Genomic DNA, 19,554 nt, shown 5'->3' with positions numbered 1-19,554 from the left:
AGTGGGCTGTCTGACTCGGTCTCCTGAGGCAGAAAGCTATCTGAAGGGGAAAATGCTGACTACTCATACTCCAGGGCGTCCAACTACAGCTCACAAACGCTACGGAGCAGTTAAGAACATGCATCACGCCAGGAGTAGCTATGTCTAGGAGCAAAGATGAGGCCACGGCACAAGCTCCTTTCTCACTCTTGGATAGTCCCTGCCCCAAGGGACCAGGAAAACTATGTTCTCTGCACTGAAAAGGGGAGATTTTAGAAGGGTTACCAGCCTTCTGCTGATATCCACAGACCGGAACTGAAATGGAATGTTCTTGGTCCAGTGGGCCGGGAAGAGGCACTGTTAGAGTTGAAGAGGAGACACTGTAATCGAGTCCCTGGTGATTCAGCCTGGCTATCTCCCGAGAGCTTGTCAGAAACGCTGAGTCCTGGGGCCCAACCCAGACCCGCTGAATCAGAATCTGCATGTTAACATGTTCCCAGTCACTCGTCAGCACGAGAGCGCCTAAGGAAGTATGATCCCCTTGTTCCACAGACTCCCCAGCTATGGCTGAGAGACATTATGGAGGCAGTTGGTGCCAGTGACAGATTTAGACTGGTCTTCCTGAGGCTGCATTCAGGAAGGCTGTACTTTCCACCAAACTCTGAAATCCAACCACAGGCACCCTCATAATGCCCCGCCATTAGGTGGCCAGGCAGGGACTCAGTTCCAGGAGGTGACCTTAGCAAAAGAAGGCCAAGAGTAGCCTGCCATCGCCGGTTCTCTCTGGAGTCGCGGTTCATTCTTTCTGTTACCACCAGCATGAGGAGAGCCAGAGCCCTCTCACCTCACTCCTACTTGTTATGGGCTGGCAGAAGACCCAGGACAACTGCCCAAAACACTCTGAGGCCTGTGAATCTTTAGTCTACTAAGTTCCTAAAACGCAAGTTCAGAAAAGCAAGCAGCCCAGGACGCCGTCAACGCTCACCAGCCACAAGCACCACTAGGGGGCGCCTTCTCCCATTTTAGTGCCCCTTTTAAGAAAAACCAGTTTCCACACTAAAGAAACGCAACAAAAAAGCTCTGAGAAATGATTTTGCTTACAGAGATGAGACAGACCATATTAAATATTTATAACCTGCTTCATATGTGGAACTGACCTTCTCTTTACTGACTCCTGACCAAAATCTTAATGGGGACCTACTTTTTGTACTTTACACATTTTGGTTCTGTCTTGTTTTTAAAAGTAGTTTTCCCTCAGCTTCTCCAGTGAGGGTTTTGGTAACTTGGATAGATGACAGAAAAGAAATGCTGAAAAATTCCCATGCCACCAGCACAAAACTTCCGCTTCTCAGTTACATCCATTTAAACATGTCACCTGAGAAAAATGAGAAGAGGGCCTTTAAAAATAAAATATGTAACTGGCTTTAAAAACGAGCAAAACTATGGGAAAAGTAGAAAAATAATGCACCATTTTGCATAAAATAGGTTCATTTCTTCAACTGAAGCCTGAAAGAGAAGTGTCTCTTCAGGTTTCAGAAAGCCCCTCTAAGTGCTGTGTGGCTGGGGACAGGCTCTGGGCACATTCCTTCATGTTGATGCCAACTGACCAGCATTTTACTTGGAGGAAAAGAAAGAACCCCGGTATCAGAAAACGTAGCCTGTTGGAATTACCTCTCACCAGTTAAAACATTTTCTCAGGTACTATGGAGTGAGTGTGTGAGTGTAAGTGTGAGTGTGTGTGTGTGTGTGTGTGTTTGTGTGAGAGAGAGAGAGAGAGAAAGAGAGATACGAGAGTACTATAACACCTAATAACAAGTGGGCATATTTTAATTGTCATAGCCTGAAATACACATTTTCTAATGCATCTTTAAATGAGAAACCAAACCACACTGACCTAAATCACGTCCAGTGTGTGCTGATAAGTACTCGCAAGTATACTCAGATTGAAAAGGAAAACAGAGGGGACTTCAAGGTTTAGGACAAAGGGAGGATGTGGATATGGACATAGAGAAACCAAATGACTATTATAAGCCCACTAGTCACCCCTGCATATGATCACACACACATATTCAAGTAAATACTTTTAAATGAAAATAGAATCATAGTACTTACTACAAGGTCTTGCATTAATAATTTTTCTGAAGGCAAAACCCGCCCAGTCAGAGACATCTGGCATCCAAAATGCAGCCCCCAGGTCTCCAGCTCAAAACGAGCATCCTTGTTTCTGTTGATAGAGTTGAGTTTTAAATCATTAATAATTTTCTAAAGAATTCTGATCATTAGAGAGAGAAATATAACTTACTGAATTGTTCAAAGACTAATTTATCTTTTTAAGATTCCAGACTTCTATTTCTACTCACCATTTTCCCCCCCTCAAACAAATGATGGGAACAATCAAACCCATTTGGGACACGCAGAGATGAAGAAGGTTTCTGGTGTGGCACCCTGGTCAGCAAAATGGGCCTGTGAGCCAGACAGACCTTGGTTTAACTCCTAGTGCTGACATTTCACAATATGTGACCTTGAGTAAGACTCAAATTTTTTATTATATGTGCTGCCGAAGCAAGCAAAAGACTCAAATTTTTTAAACCTACGGTTTCCTTATTGGTAAAATATAGGGATAATAAGCCTAGCAACCTCCGAGGGTTGATGTTAAAGATCAAGCTGATGTGGAAACCACTACCACAGAACCTGGCACATGCTATGTGCTCAATAAAGATGAGCCATTTCTCCCGATAATAAACATGTTAATAAAGAGACATTATGGAGCCTCTGCGTGTGGAGATGTCTTCTGTGAATATCTGAACTGGCTGGCCTAGGAGTGGATGAAAGATGATAGAGGAAGGGAACATACACATTTGGGCTTTGGAAGGTTCACAGGATAGACGGCAGGAGGAAGACCGTGAGGAGAGTATTAGTGTCATCAGTAATCACGGCTTTATATTTGTATGGTACTTTCAGATTAGATCTAGTAAACCCTAATCATAGTTGATGGGTGATCTCCTTGGATTATGATACATGGTCATCTCTAGTAAGCGCTAAGTTCCCTCAGGAGAGCAAGCATGCCGACTTTGCCTCCAGGCCTTCGACATGGCAGCCGGCACAAGGGGAGCCAGGCCCTCACGAGAAAGACAGATGAGACTCGTGCTTTACCTCTCAAAGCTTCCCCTCTCTCTTTAGGGGAGCTCAAACCTCCTTACACAGGCTCTCTGCAACAGCTCATTATTTCCATCTAGTAATGCTCTGTCTGGTCTGGTCACATGGAATACTTTGAATTAATTATTTGGCTTCAGATACTATCTGCTCAAGATGAGATGGGTGAAGTAATTGCCAGTCAAGAAACTGGCTCCTGAAGCCGATGGGATTCCTGAAAGATGGCAAGAAGAGGCGTCCGGGAGAGTAATCCACAGCCCAGAATAAGGGGAGAGAAGCATCTCCAGGAGGTGTAAGTCTGAGGGATATCCGGGATAAATGATGTGAAGTATAGCCATAAAAGGGAAAACTATGAGAGTACAAGCGTAACAGAAATGCACATTTACCCTACAGAAATGTTCAAGAAAAAGCACATTACAAAACACGATATACAGTACTTTGCCATTTTCCTAAAAAGAACATGATTATATGCAATTGAAAATATCAGAGACAATATACACCATTCAATTATGATTCATTCATGCATGAAATAAATGTTTACTGAGTGTGCACACATATGCATTTCTTTTCTGTTTGCAGAAATTTCCAAGTTCATCCTCCAAATTTTTTTTTTTTAAAGATTTTTTTTTTTTTTTTTATCAGAGAGAGAGAGGGAAAGAGAGTGAGCACAGGCAGACAGAATGGCAGGCAGAGGCAGAGGAAGAAGCAGGCTCCCTGCTGAGCAAGGAGCCCGATGTGGGACTCGATCCCAGGATGCTGGGATCGTGACCTGAGCCGAAGGCAGCTGCTTAACCAACTGAGCCACCCAGGCGTCCCATCCTCCAAATTTTTTATCTTTAAAGAATAAAAGACCATGCTGCAATGTTGTCCAGCAGAAGTATAAAGCCATCCACATATGTAAGTTTTAAGTTTTCTAATAGCCGCATTAAAAACAGTAAAAATTGCCAAGTAAAACTATTTTGAAAATGTATGTCCTTTAGCCCAATAAATTCAAAATGTGATCATTTCAAGATGTGGCAGTAGCCACGTTCCAAATGCCCTGCTGTGTCATGAGGCTACAGCCCTGGACAGCAATGTCTTCGTAGGTCAGAGGGGAGAAACGGGAGCCGCTCGTTACTGGCATTCCAGGTGACAGCCAACTGTCAGAATGAGGACAGGAATACAGCGTGAGGGTAGACCGGCTAAACCAAAGGGCACAAAGGTATTCCTAAGTTTAAAGATTGCACAGTAGAATCTTTCTAACGATGAATGTGCTGAGGCCACCATATTAAGACCTGAGCATTCTCAATCTCAAATATGGGGCGGGGGGGGGGGGGTCTGCTGTGGTTCTGTTTTCTGTTTTTATAATCTCCAACCCTTTCCTTCATTCAAATGTTTATCCAAAACCTCCATGTATTAAACAGATGAGAGGAGGGTCATCTGGTTGAAGCTGGATGGTACTTCGGCCCGCGTGGCCTCCAGCCTCCTCCCCTCCAACCCCCCCGCCCCCCGCCCCGTCTGTGATCCCTGAGGCATCAGGGATGAACGTCTGGCTCTGGACCACACAACCCAAAGGTGCCTTGCCCTGAGTCAACAGCAAAGAGACATTCCATCAAAGAATGAGACATTCTGTAGACCATCCAATTCCATAAGCCAGACCTGAGGCAGGATACACTCTGGCCCAGTACCTCTGAATGTCGTCAGCGAGCCTGGCCAGGCGCTGCTGCCTTCCCATAGGGCTGAGACGCGTTTCTCCAGCCACGGCCTTCATCAGCTGGAAATCAGAGGTTGCCTGGCGGGTCAGGCCTATTAATGGAGGTGAAAACAAAGGGGAAAATGAACAGCATGCAATGTAACCCAGCTCAGCTCTGCCAGATTTTAAGCTTTGCACCTAAATTGACTCGGATCTAGCCTATGGATAGCATTGTCCCCCCAAAATGCAAGCCCCTCATGTCATTCTAAATTTTCTAGCAACCACGTTTTGAAAAGCCAAAAACAGGGGCAGCTGGGTGGCTCAGTCGGTTAAGCATCCGACTCCTGCTTTCGGCTCAGGTCATGATCCCAGAGTCGTGAGATGGAGCCCCAGCCCAGCTCTCTGTGAGTCTGCTTGAGACTCCCTTCCTCTCCCTTTGCCCCTCCCCCTGCTTGCTCTCCCCTCTAAAATACATTGATCTGTTTTTTAAAAAGCCAAAAAAATGAAGTAATGTGAATAGTATATATTACTTAATTCAATATATCCAAAATGTTATCAATTCAACATGTGATCAATATTAAAAAAATTAATAAGTGATTTTCCCTGTTTTCTCACACTAAGTCTTAGAAATCCAGGGTGTATTTTACACTCACAGCCTGTCTCTAGCTGGCCTCTCAGTTGCACTAGCCACATTTCCAGGGCTCAGTAACCCTATATGGCCAGTGGCTGCCAAATGGGACTGTGCAGATCTAGAGTATGAGAACGCCATTAAGAATGAGCAGCGTCCCTCCCTTCGAGAATTACCTTTACTGATTTTTCTAACTGTGAAATAAATATATACCCATCGTAACTGATAACCAAATGTGAAAGGTGGGAACTCCTCCTTGCTTAGTGCCGCCCTGTTAATCAAATGAACCTGATTAAAAGTGCTCATATTCTACTGTATGGGGAGAATTACCTTCTAGAACTCACGCAGAAGGAAAACAAGGGTCATTTTGGCACCACACAAACGATGTACCCGAAGAAAATCAAAGTCCTATTGCGTCCTACACTAATGAAGCTCAAAAATGCTGGAGAGAAGCTTGGTTTAATATGATCCAGCAATTCCACTACTAGGCATTTACCCCAAGAAAATGAAAACACTAATTCAAAAAGATACACGCACCCCTATGTTTACTGCAGTATTCTTTGCAATAGCCAAGATATGGAAGCAGCCCAAGTGTCCATCAATAGACCAATGGATAAAGACGATGTGGGGTGTAGATATATATATATATATACACACAAGCACATATATATACATGCGTACACACATACACATACATATACACAATGGAATATTATCAGCCATAAAAAAGAATGAAATATTGCCATCTGTAACAACATGGATGGATCTAGACAGTAGAATGTCAAATGAAATAAGTCAGAATGAGAAAAACAACTAACAGATGATTTCTTTTTTTTTTTTAAGATTTTATTTATTTATTTGACAGAGAGATCACAAGTAGGCAGAGAAGCAGGCAGAGAGAGAGGAGGAAGTAGCTCCCTGCTGCGCAGAGAGCCTGACGCAGGGCTCGATCCCAGGACCCTGGGATCATGACCTGAGCTTTAACCCACTGAGCTACCCAGGTGCCCCACTAACATATGATTTCACTCATATGTAGAATGTAAGAAGTAAAAGAAACAAACAAAGAAAAAAAGAGGCAAACAGAAGTACAGACTTCTAAATTAAAGAACAAATTGGTGGATGCCAGAGGGGAGTTGTGGGGGTGGGGGGTGAGCTAGATGAAGGGGACTGAGAGCCCACCCATCAGGATGAGCACTGAGGAATGTACAGAATGGTTGAACCACCATATTGTACACCTGAAACTAATATAACACTGTACAGTAACTGTACGGGAATTATAAAGATAAATTTTTAAAAAGAATATTCAGGCACAGGGGCCAGCTAACGCAAAGGCAGTGAGGTAAGAGTACACGTGGTGTTACCATTTGTAAACTATTCTGGATTAGAAAACTTTGACCTTGAGAGTTTATCTCTTATTAAGTTACTAGCAGCTCTAGAGTCTCTCCCAAATAAAGTAATTTGGACTGGTTCTTTGACTACTCCCTTTTAGCTCACTCTAATTAGATAACACCACTGTAAAGGTTTCTGGTTCTGGTTTCTTTCTTTTTTTTTTTTTTTTAAAGATTTTTATTTATTTATTTGACAGAGAGAAATCACAAGTAGTCGGAGAAGCAGGCAGAGAGAGAGAGGGAAGCAGGCTCCCTGCTCAGCAGAGAGCCCGATGCGGGACTCGATCCCAGGACCCTGGGATCATGACCTGAGCCGAAGGCAGCGGCTTAACCCACTGAGCCACCCAGGCGCCCCTCTGGTTCTGGTTTCAATTAACTCCCTTGAATCCTCTCGCTCATTCTGGGATGAGAAGGATCATAAAAAAGAAATTAAGATCTGAAGTTGAACAGGTAAAAATTTAAATCCTAAATTCTGAGGTGCCTGGGTAGCTTAGGCTGTTGCTGTCTACCTTTAGCTCAGGTCGCAGGGAGTGGGCTTCTCCCTCTCCCTCTGCCCCTCCTCCCATTCAGGTCTCTCTCTCCTGCTCACTCTCCCTCTCCTTTTGCCTCTCTCCCTGCTCCTTCTCTCTCTCCCACTCACTCTCTCTTTCAAATAAATAAATTAAATCTTATTAAAAATCTTAAATTCTGCCTATTAAAAGACATGGGACTAAGTGCAAGCTGCAAGCTTCGGCTCCCTTGACTATTAAATGGGGGCAATTAAGAATTATACCTAAATCACAGGGATTTTCATAAAGATTACGTGGAAGTTAAATAGAATAGTGTGTCTCAAAGTAATAATAATAATTGGGGAAGTAAGAAACTTTGGGAGGTGAAGGATAGGTCTATGACCTTGATGGTGATGATGGTTTTTTAAGTGTACAGTTACCTCAAATTCATCCACAGGTATTCATTAAATATGCACAGCTTTTACTTGATTTTTTTTCTTTACTAAGTTTGCTCCACACCCAGTGTGGAGCCCACCATGGGGCTCAAACTCAACCCCAAGAACATGACCTGAGCCAATATCAAGTCGCTTCACCTTGAATAAGCCATCCATGCACCCCTAAATATGTATAGCTTTCGCATGTCAATCATTACCTCAACTAAGCAGTCTAAAATACATAAATAAAAAAGTAAAGACGGCACATAAAAAAAGAGAGGCTGGGGCCTGGGTGGCTCAGTGGGTTAAAGCCTCTGCCTTCGGCTCAGGTCATGATCCCAGGGTCCTGGGATCGAGCCCCGCATTGGGCTCTCTGCGCAGTGGGGAGCCTGCTTCCTCCTCTCTCTCTGCCTGCTTCTCTGCCTACTTGTGATCTCTCTGTCAAATAAATAAATAAAATCTTAAAAAAAAAAAAAAAAGAGAGAGGCTTAGTTTCAGGAAAATCTCTGGGGACCTATTTTACATTGAAGTAACAAAGGGAATACATGAGCTAAGGAAAACATACACCTCTTCCTATGCCAAGCAATTTCCAAAGCGCTCTCTATCTTCCCACTTTGTCCAACACACATGGCTTCATGGGCCCACCCTGCACAGGTCAGATGAATGCTCCGGTCCCCGAGAGCTGGGAGAGGTCCCGCCCTCCGCCGAGTTTGTCTGGAGCCGGGGATGACAAGCCTGACTGACAGACCGTAAAGCATAAACATTACCTGTTAGAAAGCAGAGCTCAGGGATCAGGTGGGCCACCCGGGCCTCAGTGCTGTCATTTCTCTTGCTTTTCAGCAGACTCACAAGCACTGGCTGGTTTAGGTCAGATAAAGTAATATCATATTGCTACAGAGTGCGAGATGAAGGAGGGAAAAGTTACTATGAAACACTGGAAAATGAGCATCCTCAATTAAAACCAACAAGCTCATCCCAAAATGAACAGATGAGCCAATCTTTTTAATAAAGACACCAAAAAATTCCCACCAATCCTTAGGGTTCCCCCACTCATTTCTATTTCCTGCCAAGGACTCATCTTTCCTTTCTCAGGGTCTGTTTTATGATTTTAATTATTAGCCTTTATAATGCAACACTTTAAAAAAAAAAGATTTGTTCATTGTTTCATCCAGAGTCCAAATCGTCTCCAGCCACCTCCATACATTAACAGGCTCCCCTAGAGCTGAGTCAGTGTCATTATTTCCACCACTGATGACCAACGCAGCGGCTGCTCCGGGCATAACCAGTGTGCTCATTCGGAAAATATCTACACACAGATTGGAGGTGACAGTTCCATAACTCAGACTCCAGAGATCCTCCAAAAGCAGGACCGTCCCTGATTTCCAGGACTGCCTGACGTTAGTAGGGAAGCAGCTCTAAAGTTTGACAAATGGAAATCTGATCCCTGGCTGGTGGTCTTCATTGACTGGGACACTGAGGAAGTTCTCACCTTTCCACAGGTTCGAAATGGGGCGGGGGACAATCGCTCAGCGGCATCTGCCGTAAACCACCAAGCACACTGCCTGGTTTATGAGTCCTCCACAATAGTCCACCCCATCCCTCCCCCTTTCAAACATTCTCACCTTGCCTAACTAAGCTGGAATTTCAAACATTCTCACCTTGCCAAAAGTTCATTTCATTTCCAACGGCAAAGGTCCCAATTAACACTCGTTTCCAGTATAGCTCACTCAATACTAATGACAGAACAACTGGAATTATAATTTACAAAATGTCTGGGCACTGTGTGATGCTGACATCAGTAATTACAATTAAGGAAGTGAGAAACAGGAGTTTCCCTATTCAATAAGGACTTCTAGTCATTAAAATGAAAAACAATTTGGGAAATTGCAGTTTGAAGGGCTAATTGTCACTAATGCTCCAGCTAAAAAGCTTGAGGAAGTCTTCGTAGAAGGAGAATTTTTATATGTGATGTCTTTAATTCAGTACATAGCTCATGTTTGTGATGTGCTAGGAGCTACCATGGACACAAGGATGAGAGGCACAGCCCCTACCTTACACCCAACTACACATCCACAAAGCAAAGAAGATGAGAAGCACCAATAAGAATATGCTAAGCACTTGCATTTTTCCTCATTTAATCTTAACGACACACCTACGAGTCAGACGCTATCACCATCCCCTCCACAGATGAGGAAACCTACAAGAAATTAAACAATTTTCCCAAAGTCCCATAACTGGAAATTAGCACAGCCAGCATTTATCCCATAAGATTTGGCAATCTCTGTGTGTTATACCATTTAGTACTGGGTGCCTGGGGAGGAAGGTGGGGGTGGGGTATGGTGGTGGCAGTGAAACAATTTAAGGCTGATAAGGCTTCATGAAGGAGGCAGAATCCAACAGAACACCTTGAAGAAAATACAGGAGTACGAGGAGTCCCAGGCAGCAAAGCTGGGACACGTTCCAGGAAGAGGATATTGTATTTATCTGTGACATGGCCAAGAATTCTGCCCCTTAAGCTGTGGCATAGAGTAAACCTTACTCTCTCCCTTGCCCTGATTGTTTTAGCATTTGAAAATGCTTTTCACGAGATAAAACAGGGAAATATAAAGGCTAATATCAAGAAGACCACCGTGAGAGCTGGTTACATAGTAATTTTAGTGTTCCTTCCCTGAGACAGAGAGGAAAACACTCTAGAATTGGCACAATTCCTTTCTTTTTCTCCCTAATTACAATAAATATGCAGTAAACCACAACTCATTACAAAGAAAGTTGAGTGGGATTTTACCACGATTCCCTTCTCAGAATATCACAGATCCTAAAAATACCTCTGTTCAAGGAACACACTTACTCAGGCAAGAAAAACCTCAAATGTTCAACAAACTTGGTGTTTAATAAACAAACACTTATGGAGCATATCATGCACAAGACACTTTAGTAAGCACTGTTCATCTCGGGTTAGCCAAACACCATCCCTGTTCTACAAGGAAGACATTCTAGAAGCAATGTGTGTTGCGTGGAACAAATGCTCAGAGAACGGCTAGCTCTCCTGTGACTGTGACAGGAAGTGGGGTCAGAGAGGGCTTAACTGATGAGGTGACAGCTGACTTCGAAGCTAGGGCTTTAGCTGGTGTTGAAAGGGAAAAGCGCAGCGTGGATTTGTGCGGACGTCTAGCGAACATGAGCAAAGGCTGAGAAATGCTTAGCAGCAGCGAGTGGATGCGGGGATGGCAGCATGAGGTGCCTGGTGGCAAGGTGGGGAGCCATGAAGCTAAAAGATGAGAGGAAATGAAAGGGTGTGACGCGAGAGGGGAAGAAGGGGAGGCTGGGAAAAGAGGGGCAGGGTCTCCTCCACGTGTCCCGAGCTTGCCACATGCAGGTACCGGGCTGAGAGATCTGTAGACACGCTCACCTCACTCAGTGCTCATGCCGCACCATGAAGGCAGATCAATGGCTCCGCTTTACATAGGACACTCCAAGTTCAGTGTTTTGCTCAAAGTCACAGGGCAAAGCCGGGACTACCTCACTCCACAGTCAATGCACTTAACCACCTTCCTGGGCATTATTTCAGGAGGCTCTCTCTGGTGGCAGTGAGGATGGTGAGTCACAGTGAAGATGGCTGGGGCAGGGACACCATAAAGGGGTGACCCAAATCCCCCAGATGGGAATCTGTGAGGTGTCCTGCATTCCCGCAGGGGGAACAGGGCTGGGGTGGGGGGCTGGGTTCCAGGGAGAATCCAAGTGCAGAGGGGAAGGGTTCATGTTGGTGATGAGTGAAAGAGCAGGTTAGGGTAAGAAGAGGAAGGCAGCCAGGGGCTGAACTCCCAAGGAGAAGTGGGAGTGGGGAGGACCCGCATTCAGCACGCGTGATGCTATTCTGAGATCCCTGTGAGTCATCCACGCAAACGTGGTCTGAAACTGGAGATGAGTCTGTAATTTGAGAATGAGGGCAAGGAAAAAGTAGTCCATTTGCGAGGTCTCAAGATAAGAAGATCAGATCCCTCAGGAGGGAGCTAGGGTGGGTAACAGCATTTAACATGTGGGGAAAAGGAAGGGGAAACAGCAAAGGAGGCTGAGACAAGAACAAAATCTGGTGGAGAGGGGTGAGCCCCCCAGTCAAGGAAGGGAACAGCTCCAGGCAGGGGGGAGGGCTCGCTGGTGTCAAGGGCCACCAAAAGCCCTTCAGAATAAGAATGGCAGCTGAATTTGACCTTCAGAGAGCTATTTCCTTAGCAGCAGAGCAGATGCCAAACTGCGGAGGTTTCAGAGAGGAAGAATAGGAGAGGTGATTGCAGTGAGTGAAGATGACCTTCCAAAGGAATCAGCTTAAGAGGGGAAAAAAAAAAAAAAAAAAACTTGGCTTAAAGGTGTAGAAAGGAAGAGTTCTTGCTATGTGTTTGTTGTTTCCGAAAACATCTGTGATATTTTGGAGACTGAAATATGATTATACGTCAAAAAGAAGGAGCCTCTGGAAGGAATTGTGGATGGAAGGTGGGGCAGAGGTCATGGAGAAGGCGCTGAATCCAGCTCCTGAGGGAGTCGACTCCATCAGCAAATGTCAGTGTACCTGCTCCGTGCAAGGTGCTGGGTAGCCCTGGGTATCCGGAAATAAAGAGCTCCAAGTTCAGGAGGGAAGAGAGACTGTTCACATCCTGCCCGTCACAATGTGAAGCCGCCAAATGCAGAAAGGGACCCCTGGGGAGGGCACCAGGAGGTCCCTATGAGCGGACAGCTCAGCGGAGGAGGGAAGAGTGGTCGGTGACTGTCCGGCTGCGAAGGGGAGTAACTGACAGAAGGACCCTCAAACAAAGGGGAAACACAGCGGAACGCACAAAGGAAGCAAACTGGTGAGAGAAGAGGCTCAGGAAAGGGAGCGCCAGATCATAAGGGGCACTGCCGGGGAGTTCAGATCCAGGGCCTGAGGCACTAGAGAGCCACAGAAATATTTTAAGCAGAGAAGTGATATTATCAGCTATGCTTTGAAGGGAATGGCCCCAGGCTACAGGAGGAGGGGCAACAGGAGACCGGAGGAGGGTCTAAGCCAAGCCAGGGAAGGCGGGAACAGAGGCGAAGGGACAAGTCGAAGATTGGTGTCAGAAACAGACTCAGCCTGACTTGTTTGATTCGGAAAGGACTAGGGAGACTTCTCTGAGCTAAGAGGAAGGGAGATGAGGGTAGAGTAAAAAAGTCCAACCTGTTTATAGTAATCCACGTAGGTGACCTCAGTGCCGTCCTTCTTGCGAAAGGTGTGCGTGGGCTTCACCGACCAGTCAATGTCATCGATGCGATAGGTTTTGTTATTGTATCTGGGAAATGCAAGGAATCTTTCAATGTTTTCCCCAAATCATGCAAGACAAAGTGGCTATTTCACTACAGTTATAATTCAAAGTATTAGACTCCTAACTTTCAGAAATTACAATAGTAATACACGAATAGTCTTTTTTTTCCCCCTAATGATCAGCTTTTATCTGAGAAGAGCACTCATTAACTCTTCAGAATACAGGAAAACCTCCATATTTCAACAAAGCTGGTGAGAAAGTCATTAGACCACAATCTTTCTCACTGAGAGACACTCTAACTTCACTATAAATTATTCCTAGAAGTTCAAAGGCTGAAGCATTGCTCAAAACTTTCCCATCAGCTTCTGGTGTCATTCAATTTTTTAGCTCCCAGATAGCTGTTCTGATAAAAAGCACCCAAATAGGGGGCAGGCTGGGTGGTTCAATCGGGTAAGGGTCCACCTCTTGATCTCGGCTCAGGTCATGATCTCAGGGTCCTGGGATCCAGCCCGGCATCAGGATCTGCGCTCAGTGGAGAGTCTGCTTGGGGATTCTCTCTCTCCATGTCCCTTTCCCCCACCCTGCCCCACTTCAGCTCTTTCTCTCTTAAATGAATAAATCAATCTAGAAAGGAAGAAAGAAAAGAAAGACACCCCAAAAAGGCTGATGAACCAAGCAACCCAAGTACCCCACTCAATCTCCCATCTAGGCCTGGCTCTTAGTGGAACTGCCAAGGAGATTGGTTAAAATCCTTCCAAGCTCTCTCTCCTCTGCAGCTCTGTGTGGCATGTGGTGTCTTCACATGCCGCCCCAGCCCTGGGGCAGAAACCTCCTTGTCAGGTTTCTCTTGGGCTCCTGGTACTTTGTAAGGTTACTTTGCAACAGTGTGATACACTAATTCGCGATGATCATGACAGGAGGCTAGGAAGACAGGAGGCTAATTCAACCAGTCCCACCTCCCAGCTGTATAACCCAGAAAAACAACATTAAGTGGCAATTCCAAGCCAGACTGGGAGAAGGCTAGCACATCCTCTAAAAGAATGATCTGCGGACTAACAGCAGTACACGGTGACTTTCTGGTACTCAGGAATTAGCCTAATTTGTGTTTGATTCAGTTCAATGTGCACTGTGGGCAAATTATATATAGAAGAGTCTAGGGACTGGAAAGGTCTCAGCCTTAAAGATCTCATACTCTCCCAGATAAGAGGGGCCGTGGACCTAATGTTCTCTCCTGGTGATGTGATGAAACAAAATAAAATGGCTGTAAAGAGCAGGCTGTAAGCAGCGTGCCACCGGCACAGCACAGGGGAGGGAACGGGGTTTTTTAATGGAGTGGCCGGATGAAGGCTGCAGAAAAGCAGTACTGTTGGAGCTGCGTTTTGTCAAGGAGAAACTTGAAAGTCAAAATTCGGGGTTGAAAATCCAGGCAGAGCTACTGAAGCAGCCAAATGCAAACTACCCGGGGTGGGGGAGGGGTGCAGCAAACGGTAACGCAGGACCCTATCCTTTGGCAGAGGCTCCCCGAAGCCTGCTCCAGGAAGTCCCAACCCCAGTCAACCCAGCACGGCCACATCTACGCAGGTGGGTAAACTGAACAGATCTCAGGACGCAGCCCTGATGCTATTCCTATTCCCAGAAGGCAGAAAGAATGCAATCCCTAGGGAAAAGCTTTTAATGCAGGCTTTTACCTTGTGAGGACAATGAGCCCAAGCAGCTGTTTTTCACACATCTGGGTAAAGCAGGACATACCAGTTTCCTGGCAGATACCAGCCATGAATTCTAGAACAGTCTCATTCCGGAGTACTTTATAACTCACGTCAGCAGTAAACAGGAGCCTGCTTTCAAACTGTGACACAGAAATAGCAAACCCAGGCCAAAGGGACAACCTTCAAGTAAATAAATATTGAAAAATACGTATTTGAAATGCCGTATCATGAAACAATCACCATTTTTAAATGCTGATTTTACATTCCAACTTTCTAGATCTTATGAAACTACTTTTTTTCAGTCTGATTCCTTCTAGTTGCTGATTAAAACATTAGCTATTTCTAGCTGGAGTGCCTTTGAACGTACATTTATGAGAATTACATGCCTACAGAGTGGGAGGAATTTACCTTGGCACTACTGACATTTTGGACCGGATCTGCTCTATCCCAGAATGAAAACCTCTGGGTTCAGAAAAGCGCACAGACTCGATGGCCTAGAGAGTGTTGAGACCTCATGAGAGTAAGCCATCATCTAGATGGTATCATGTACAAGGACACAAGGGACACTGTAGTAGAGGCTATGGCTCCCATCCATATTTAGGGCTATCACAGACCGAAGACCTGCCTAAGGAAAACTTAACAAAAATGACATGAAAGAAAGAGCAAATATTTTTTTAAGAACTGCTTCAGTTTATTTTGTGGACTTCCTTCACAGTGCTCCTGAGCCAGCCTTCAGGACAAACATATGTCCTGTGCCAACTCCAGCTCACAAGAGCTTCTTGTCCATGGCAGGGGACAAGTGACAAAATGGACAGGATGCTTTACACAGACCACTGTGCCACACTGACTTACCATACAGAAACCCAACCATGTCCCCCCTACCTGGCACAAGGCAAAACAGCCTGCCCGCTCGTTTTCTACCTTTCCCACTCCTTCCTGCGTTTACATATCTGTCTTTGGGTTACCAGCTGCCTGTCTTTAGCTTGACCACATATCTGGGAGAGCTAACAACCCATTCTAGACACAGCTGATGACCTAACCTGAAACACCTCCTTCCCATTTCGAGCGGAAATTCCAGTTTCATGTAGCTGACTTGTTTGTCTGACCTCTTCTTACCCAATGTCAACCACCCTGGCTGTGCTAACTTCCTGTCAGCAAGAAAACGGCTTCAACTACGTGGTGTGACACCATCCTGCTTACTCTGCCTTCATTATTACTTGTCACACGCAGAAAACGCAGTTTCTGGATTCCTTCTAGGATCGATGATAATGATCTAGCACGCTAATAGAAGAAAACAGGCTGCTAGCTTCACATTGACGTTCTCCATTCTATAAAAAACTTGAAAATTTAAAAAATCCTTATTTTTCATAACACAGAGTCTCTCACAGGAGAGCATAACGTGTAATATTGCATCGCAAATTACGTTCTTCACATTATAACAATTTCAGGGTAACAGGAAATATAAATAAACGTACTTGTGCTGGGGAATTTCCACAGGCTCAGAAGGCTTATAGAAGTTCCGTCCAATTTGGTACATGGCCAACTTTTTTAAGATCCTGCAAGTATACATTTTTTTTTTAATCTCTGGTCAGCATCAGTTAGTAACAGTACAATTCTAAGTTTGTCCCCACACTGAATATATGATAAAAATATGTCGGAACTATAGAACTCTCATTCTTCTAGTACTGGAGGGTTTAGATGCTAAATATACCTATGAGTGTGTATATAAGAACTATGACTTCTTTCTATTTGAGAATGATAACTGAAATTATTTTTGTCTGTTTCCACTTAACTGCAATGATAAATAAGTGGCCACAATACGACTGTGGTTGTAACATTCTGGTTAGCATAGAGAAGATAAGGCAAGCCATGTTTGAGGGCTTTCTGGCCTCTTCCCTGTTTTGAGATAGGAGGCTGTTTCTTTTTTTCTTTTCTTTTTTTTTAAGATTTTCTTTATTTATTTGACAGAGAGATCACAAGCAGGCAGAGAGGCAGGCCGAGAGAGGAGGTGAAGCAGGCTCCCTGCTGAGCACACAGCCGGATGCAGGGCTCGATCCCAGGACCCTGAGATCATGACCTGAGCGGAAGGAAGAGGCTTTCACCCACTGAGCCACCCAGGCGCCCCTGGGAGGCTGTTTCTAATGAGGCTACATAGCATTGCTGCCTCTTCAGCCACTAAGCCTGGCCACCTCTGGAACAGGACATGTCACCGATCTGAGGCTGCCCATGGCATGGGGGAAGTGTAAGCGTTTCCAGTCAGGAAACACGGGTGACAACTGCAGGATTTGGGCTATGAAATGTCATTGAGCCTCAGCCTCCAACACGGAATACCATCCAAAGCTATTTAGCAAGACGTCTGACTAGAATTAAGAAATAACATACCTGGGGGTGGGGGTGGATTCCTTTTGTGTATCCCACCCAGCAAAACCCAAACTCTCTGTCCAGAGGCCGTTATTAAGCAAAGCACTGGCGCCGAAGCTTTTTGAACATATCACCTTGCTGGTCCAACCAGGAGTGTGGAAAATACTGGTTTACAAGTCTCTGTGTTCCCACTAGTCATCCAGGAAACATGCTAGAAATGAGAATTTCGGGCCCCACTCTTGAAATTCTCTTTACCAGGTCGAGTGAGGGGCCAAGAAATCAACATTTCATGGAGATCCACCCGACAACCCCCGAGATGACCCCCAAGAGGCAAATGACCCTCACATCACTTAGAAGGGCACTGGACAGTGACGTCACAACCCTCCTTCTGCCCCAGGGGTTCACATGGCAGGGGGCTGAGGGGGAAGGGAGAGCAGAGAGCAGCGGGTGATGTTGGAGCATAACAGATCTTTCATGACAAACCCAGACATCCCTGATTTTTCAGCCTGGGTGGGAGGGCCGGAGAGGGTTCAGAAAAAGAAGGGAGAGAAAAGGCAGCCCTACCCCACCCTACCCCACTCCAGCCCTGCCACCACTGAGACCCCACAACCCTTGAGCTCTTTGTCCCAACTCAGCACTGGATGATGAGGCGGCAGCCAGTGAGAGGCTGCGAGGGACTGCGGGGCCCATCACCACACAGCTACAGAAAAGCACGAGACTTGTACCGAATGGCATCGCTAGCCTCAACTAAAGTGCTGTGGGAGGCGCCTCACTTTCGGAAGATGATGCTGAAGACCTGGGTGCACACGGGGGAACTTGCCGGCAGCTCCCCTGTCAGAGTGAGAGTCATCCGCACAGTGTCGCCTCTCAAAGTTTCACTGGACAGTTCGGTGACCTGGGAAAAGAGGTACTTAATGTGCACGCTAGGTCACCCTCAAGTGTGAGGAATCAGAGACAACACAGCCGTCACAATTTAATATGTATTAACAAACAGAACTGCAGGTGTTAGCATGTAATAATCTAATCACACTGCACTTGCAGGGTTTTTCTATCTTGCTAATCCTAGAAAAGCAACACTTCTCTCTCCTTTCTTTTCTGTTTTTGTTTTTTTTAAGGATTTTTTTTTTAAGGATTTTACTTATTAATTTGAGAGAGCAAGAGAGCGAGCACAAGCAGGGGGAATGGCAGGCAGAGGCAGAGGGAGAAGCAGGCTCCCTGATGAGCAGGGAGCCCCACCCAGGGTTGGATTCAAGAACTCTGGGATCACGACCTGAGCCCAAGGCAGTCGACTGAGCCAAGGAGGCATCCCTCTCCTAACTTTTTTTTTTTATTGACAGAGAGATCACAAGTAGGAAGAGAGGCAGGCAGAGAGAGGGGGAAGCAGGCTCCCCGCTGAGCAGAGGACCCTGATCATGACCTGAGCCAAAGGCAGAGGCTTAACCCACTGAGCCACCCAGGCGCCCCACCTCTCTAACTTCTTAATGGAGAATCAAAATCAGACTTAGGATACAGAGACTTGATCCAAAGATAAGTGTTTCTTGACCTCATTTAGCTGAGATTGGGGAGCAGGTCACAAGTTACTTGGAAAGTCTGATAAAAGTTATAGGCCTTGTCCCTTGAAAACTGCACATATGTATATACCAGAATGATGTACCCATTTTCAGGTGGTTCACTGACACCCAGAAGTCCATTAGTGGACTGACCAACCCACCCTGGGTTCATGGATTCCAGAGGCCTCTCAAAAGTTTATTCATAAACAGAAAAGCAGAGAGACACCCAAGTGGCTCAGTTGGTTCAGCATCTGACTCTTGATTTTGACTCAGGTAATGATCCCAGGGTCCTTGGAAGGAGCCCCGATTCAGACTCCCCACTCCCCACTCAGTGGGGAGTCCGCTTGAGGAATCTTTCACCTCTCCCTCTGCCCTTCCCCCCACTTGCACACGGGGGGGGGGGGGGGCGTCAAGTAAATAAAATAAATCCTTTTTAAAAAAAGAGAAAAGCAGAAAAGACAGGTAAGGACAGGGAATTTGTAAGAGGGCAAGTAAACATGGGGAAGAAATCAGCAGACATTAAAACACACAGGGAATCTACTAACTTATGAAAGGTCTAGAGAAATGTGTATATTTCCTATAATCGGAAACAATGTTCTAACAATAGAACAATTTCATGAACAGGTTTCTATACCAGCTACTCAATGAAATATGAAGTTTGCCAGACCAGACAGGACTTGGTACAGGCTTTTGGAATAAAAGAGTGATCAAATCAGACAATAAAAATCAGTGACCAAGGACTTTTCAGGAAGGTAAGAAATCAGAAGAGGCCAGTTCATTAGCTAGTATTTTATCCGTACTTTTTGTAGCTACAGTGTACTCATAATCACTTTCAGGCTGAACCAGAAATGTAGGGCAGGAATGGCTCACTGCATGGACACAGACAGACGGGTCCTTCCACGGGGGGGGGGGGGGGGGG

General features: G+C 45.4%; 1 protein-coding gene across 1 annotated transcript in view; it reads right to left on the bottom strand.

Moving 5' to 3' along the window:
- The window catches only part of PIWIL4 (piwi like RNA-mediated gene silencing 4), a 46,270-nt gene that overhangs the window by 16,569 nt on the left and 10,147 nt on the right, over positions 1–19,554 (bottom strand). Inside the window, exons 5-11 of the mRNA XM_059391777.1 lie at positions 17,859–17,980; positions 16,200–16,280; positions 14,707–14,904; positions 12,934–13,045; positions 8,510–8,633; positions 4,800–4,917; positions 2,092–2,203 (exon numbers count right to left, since the gene is read on the bottom strand). Of these exons, the coding sequence (XP_059247760.1) occupies positions 2,092–2,203; positions 4,800–4,917; positions 8,510–8,633; positions 12,934–13,045; positions 14,707–14,904; positions 16,200–16,280; positions 17,859–17,980 (867 nt within the window). The remainder of the gene's footprint in view (positions 1–2,091; positions 2,204–4,799; positions 4,918–8,509; positions 8,634–12,933; positions 13,046–14,706; positions 14,905–16,199; positions 16,281–17,858; positions 17,981–19,554) is intronic.

The sequence above is a fragment of the Mustela nigripes genome, chromosome 1 (assembly GCF_022355385.1).
Source record: "Mustela nigripes isolate SB6536 chromosome 1, MUSNIG.SB6536, whole genome shotgun sequence".
Classification (NCBI taxonomy): Eukaryota; Metazoa; Chordata; class Mammalia; order Carnivora; family Mustelidae; genus Mustela; species Mustela nigripes.
Note: the sequence above shows the minus strand (reverse complement) of the source record. Positions and strands in the feature narration are given on the sequence as shown.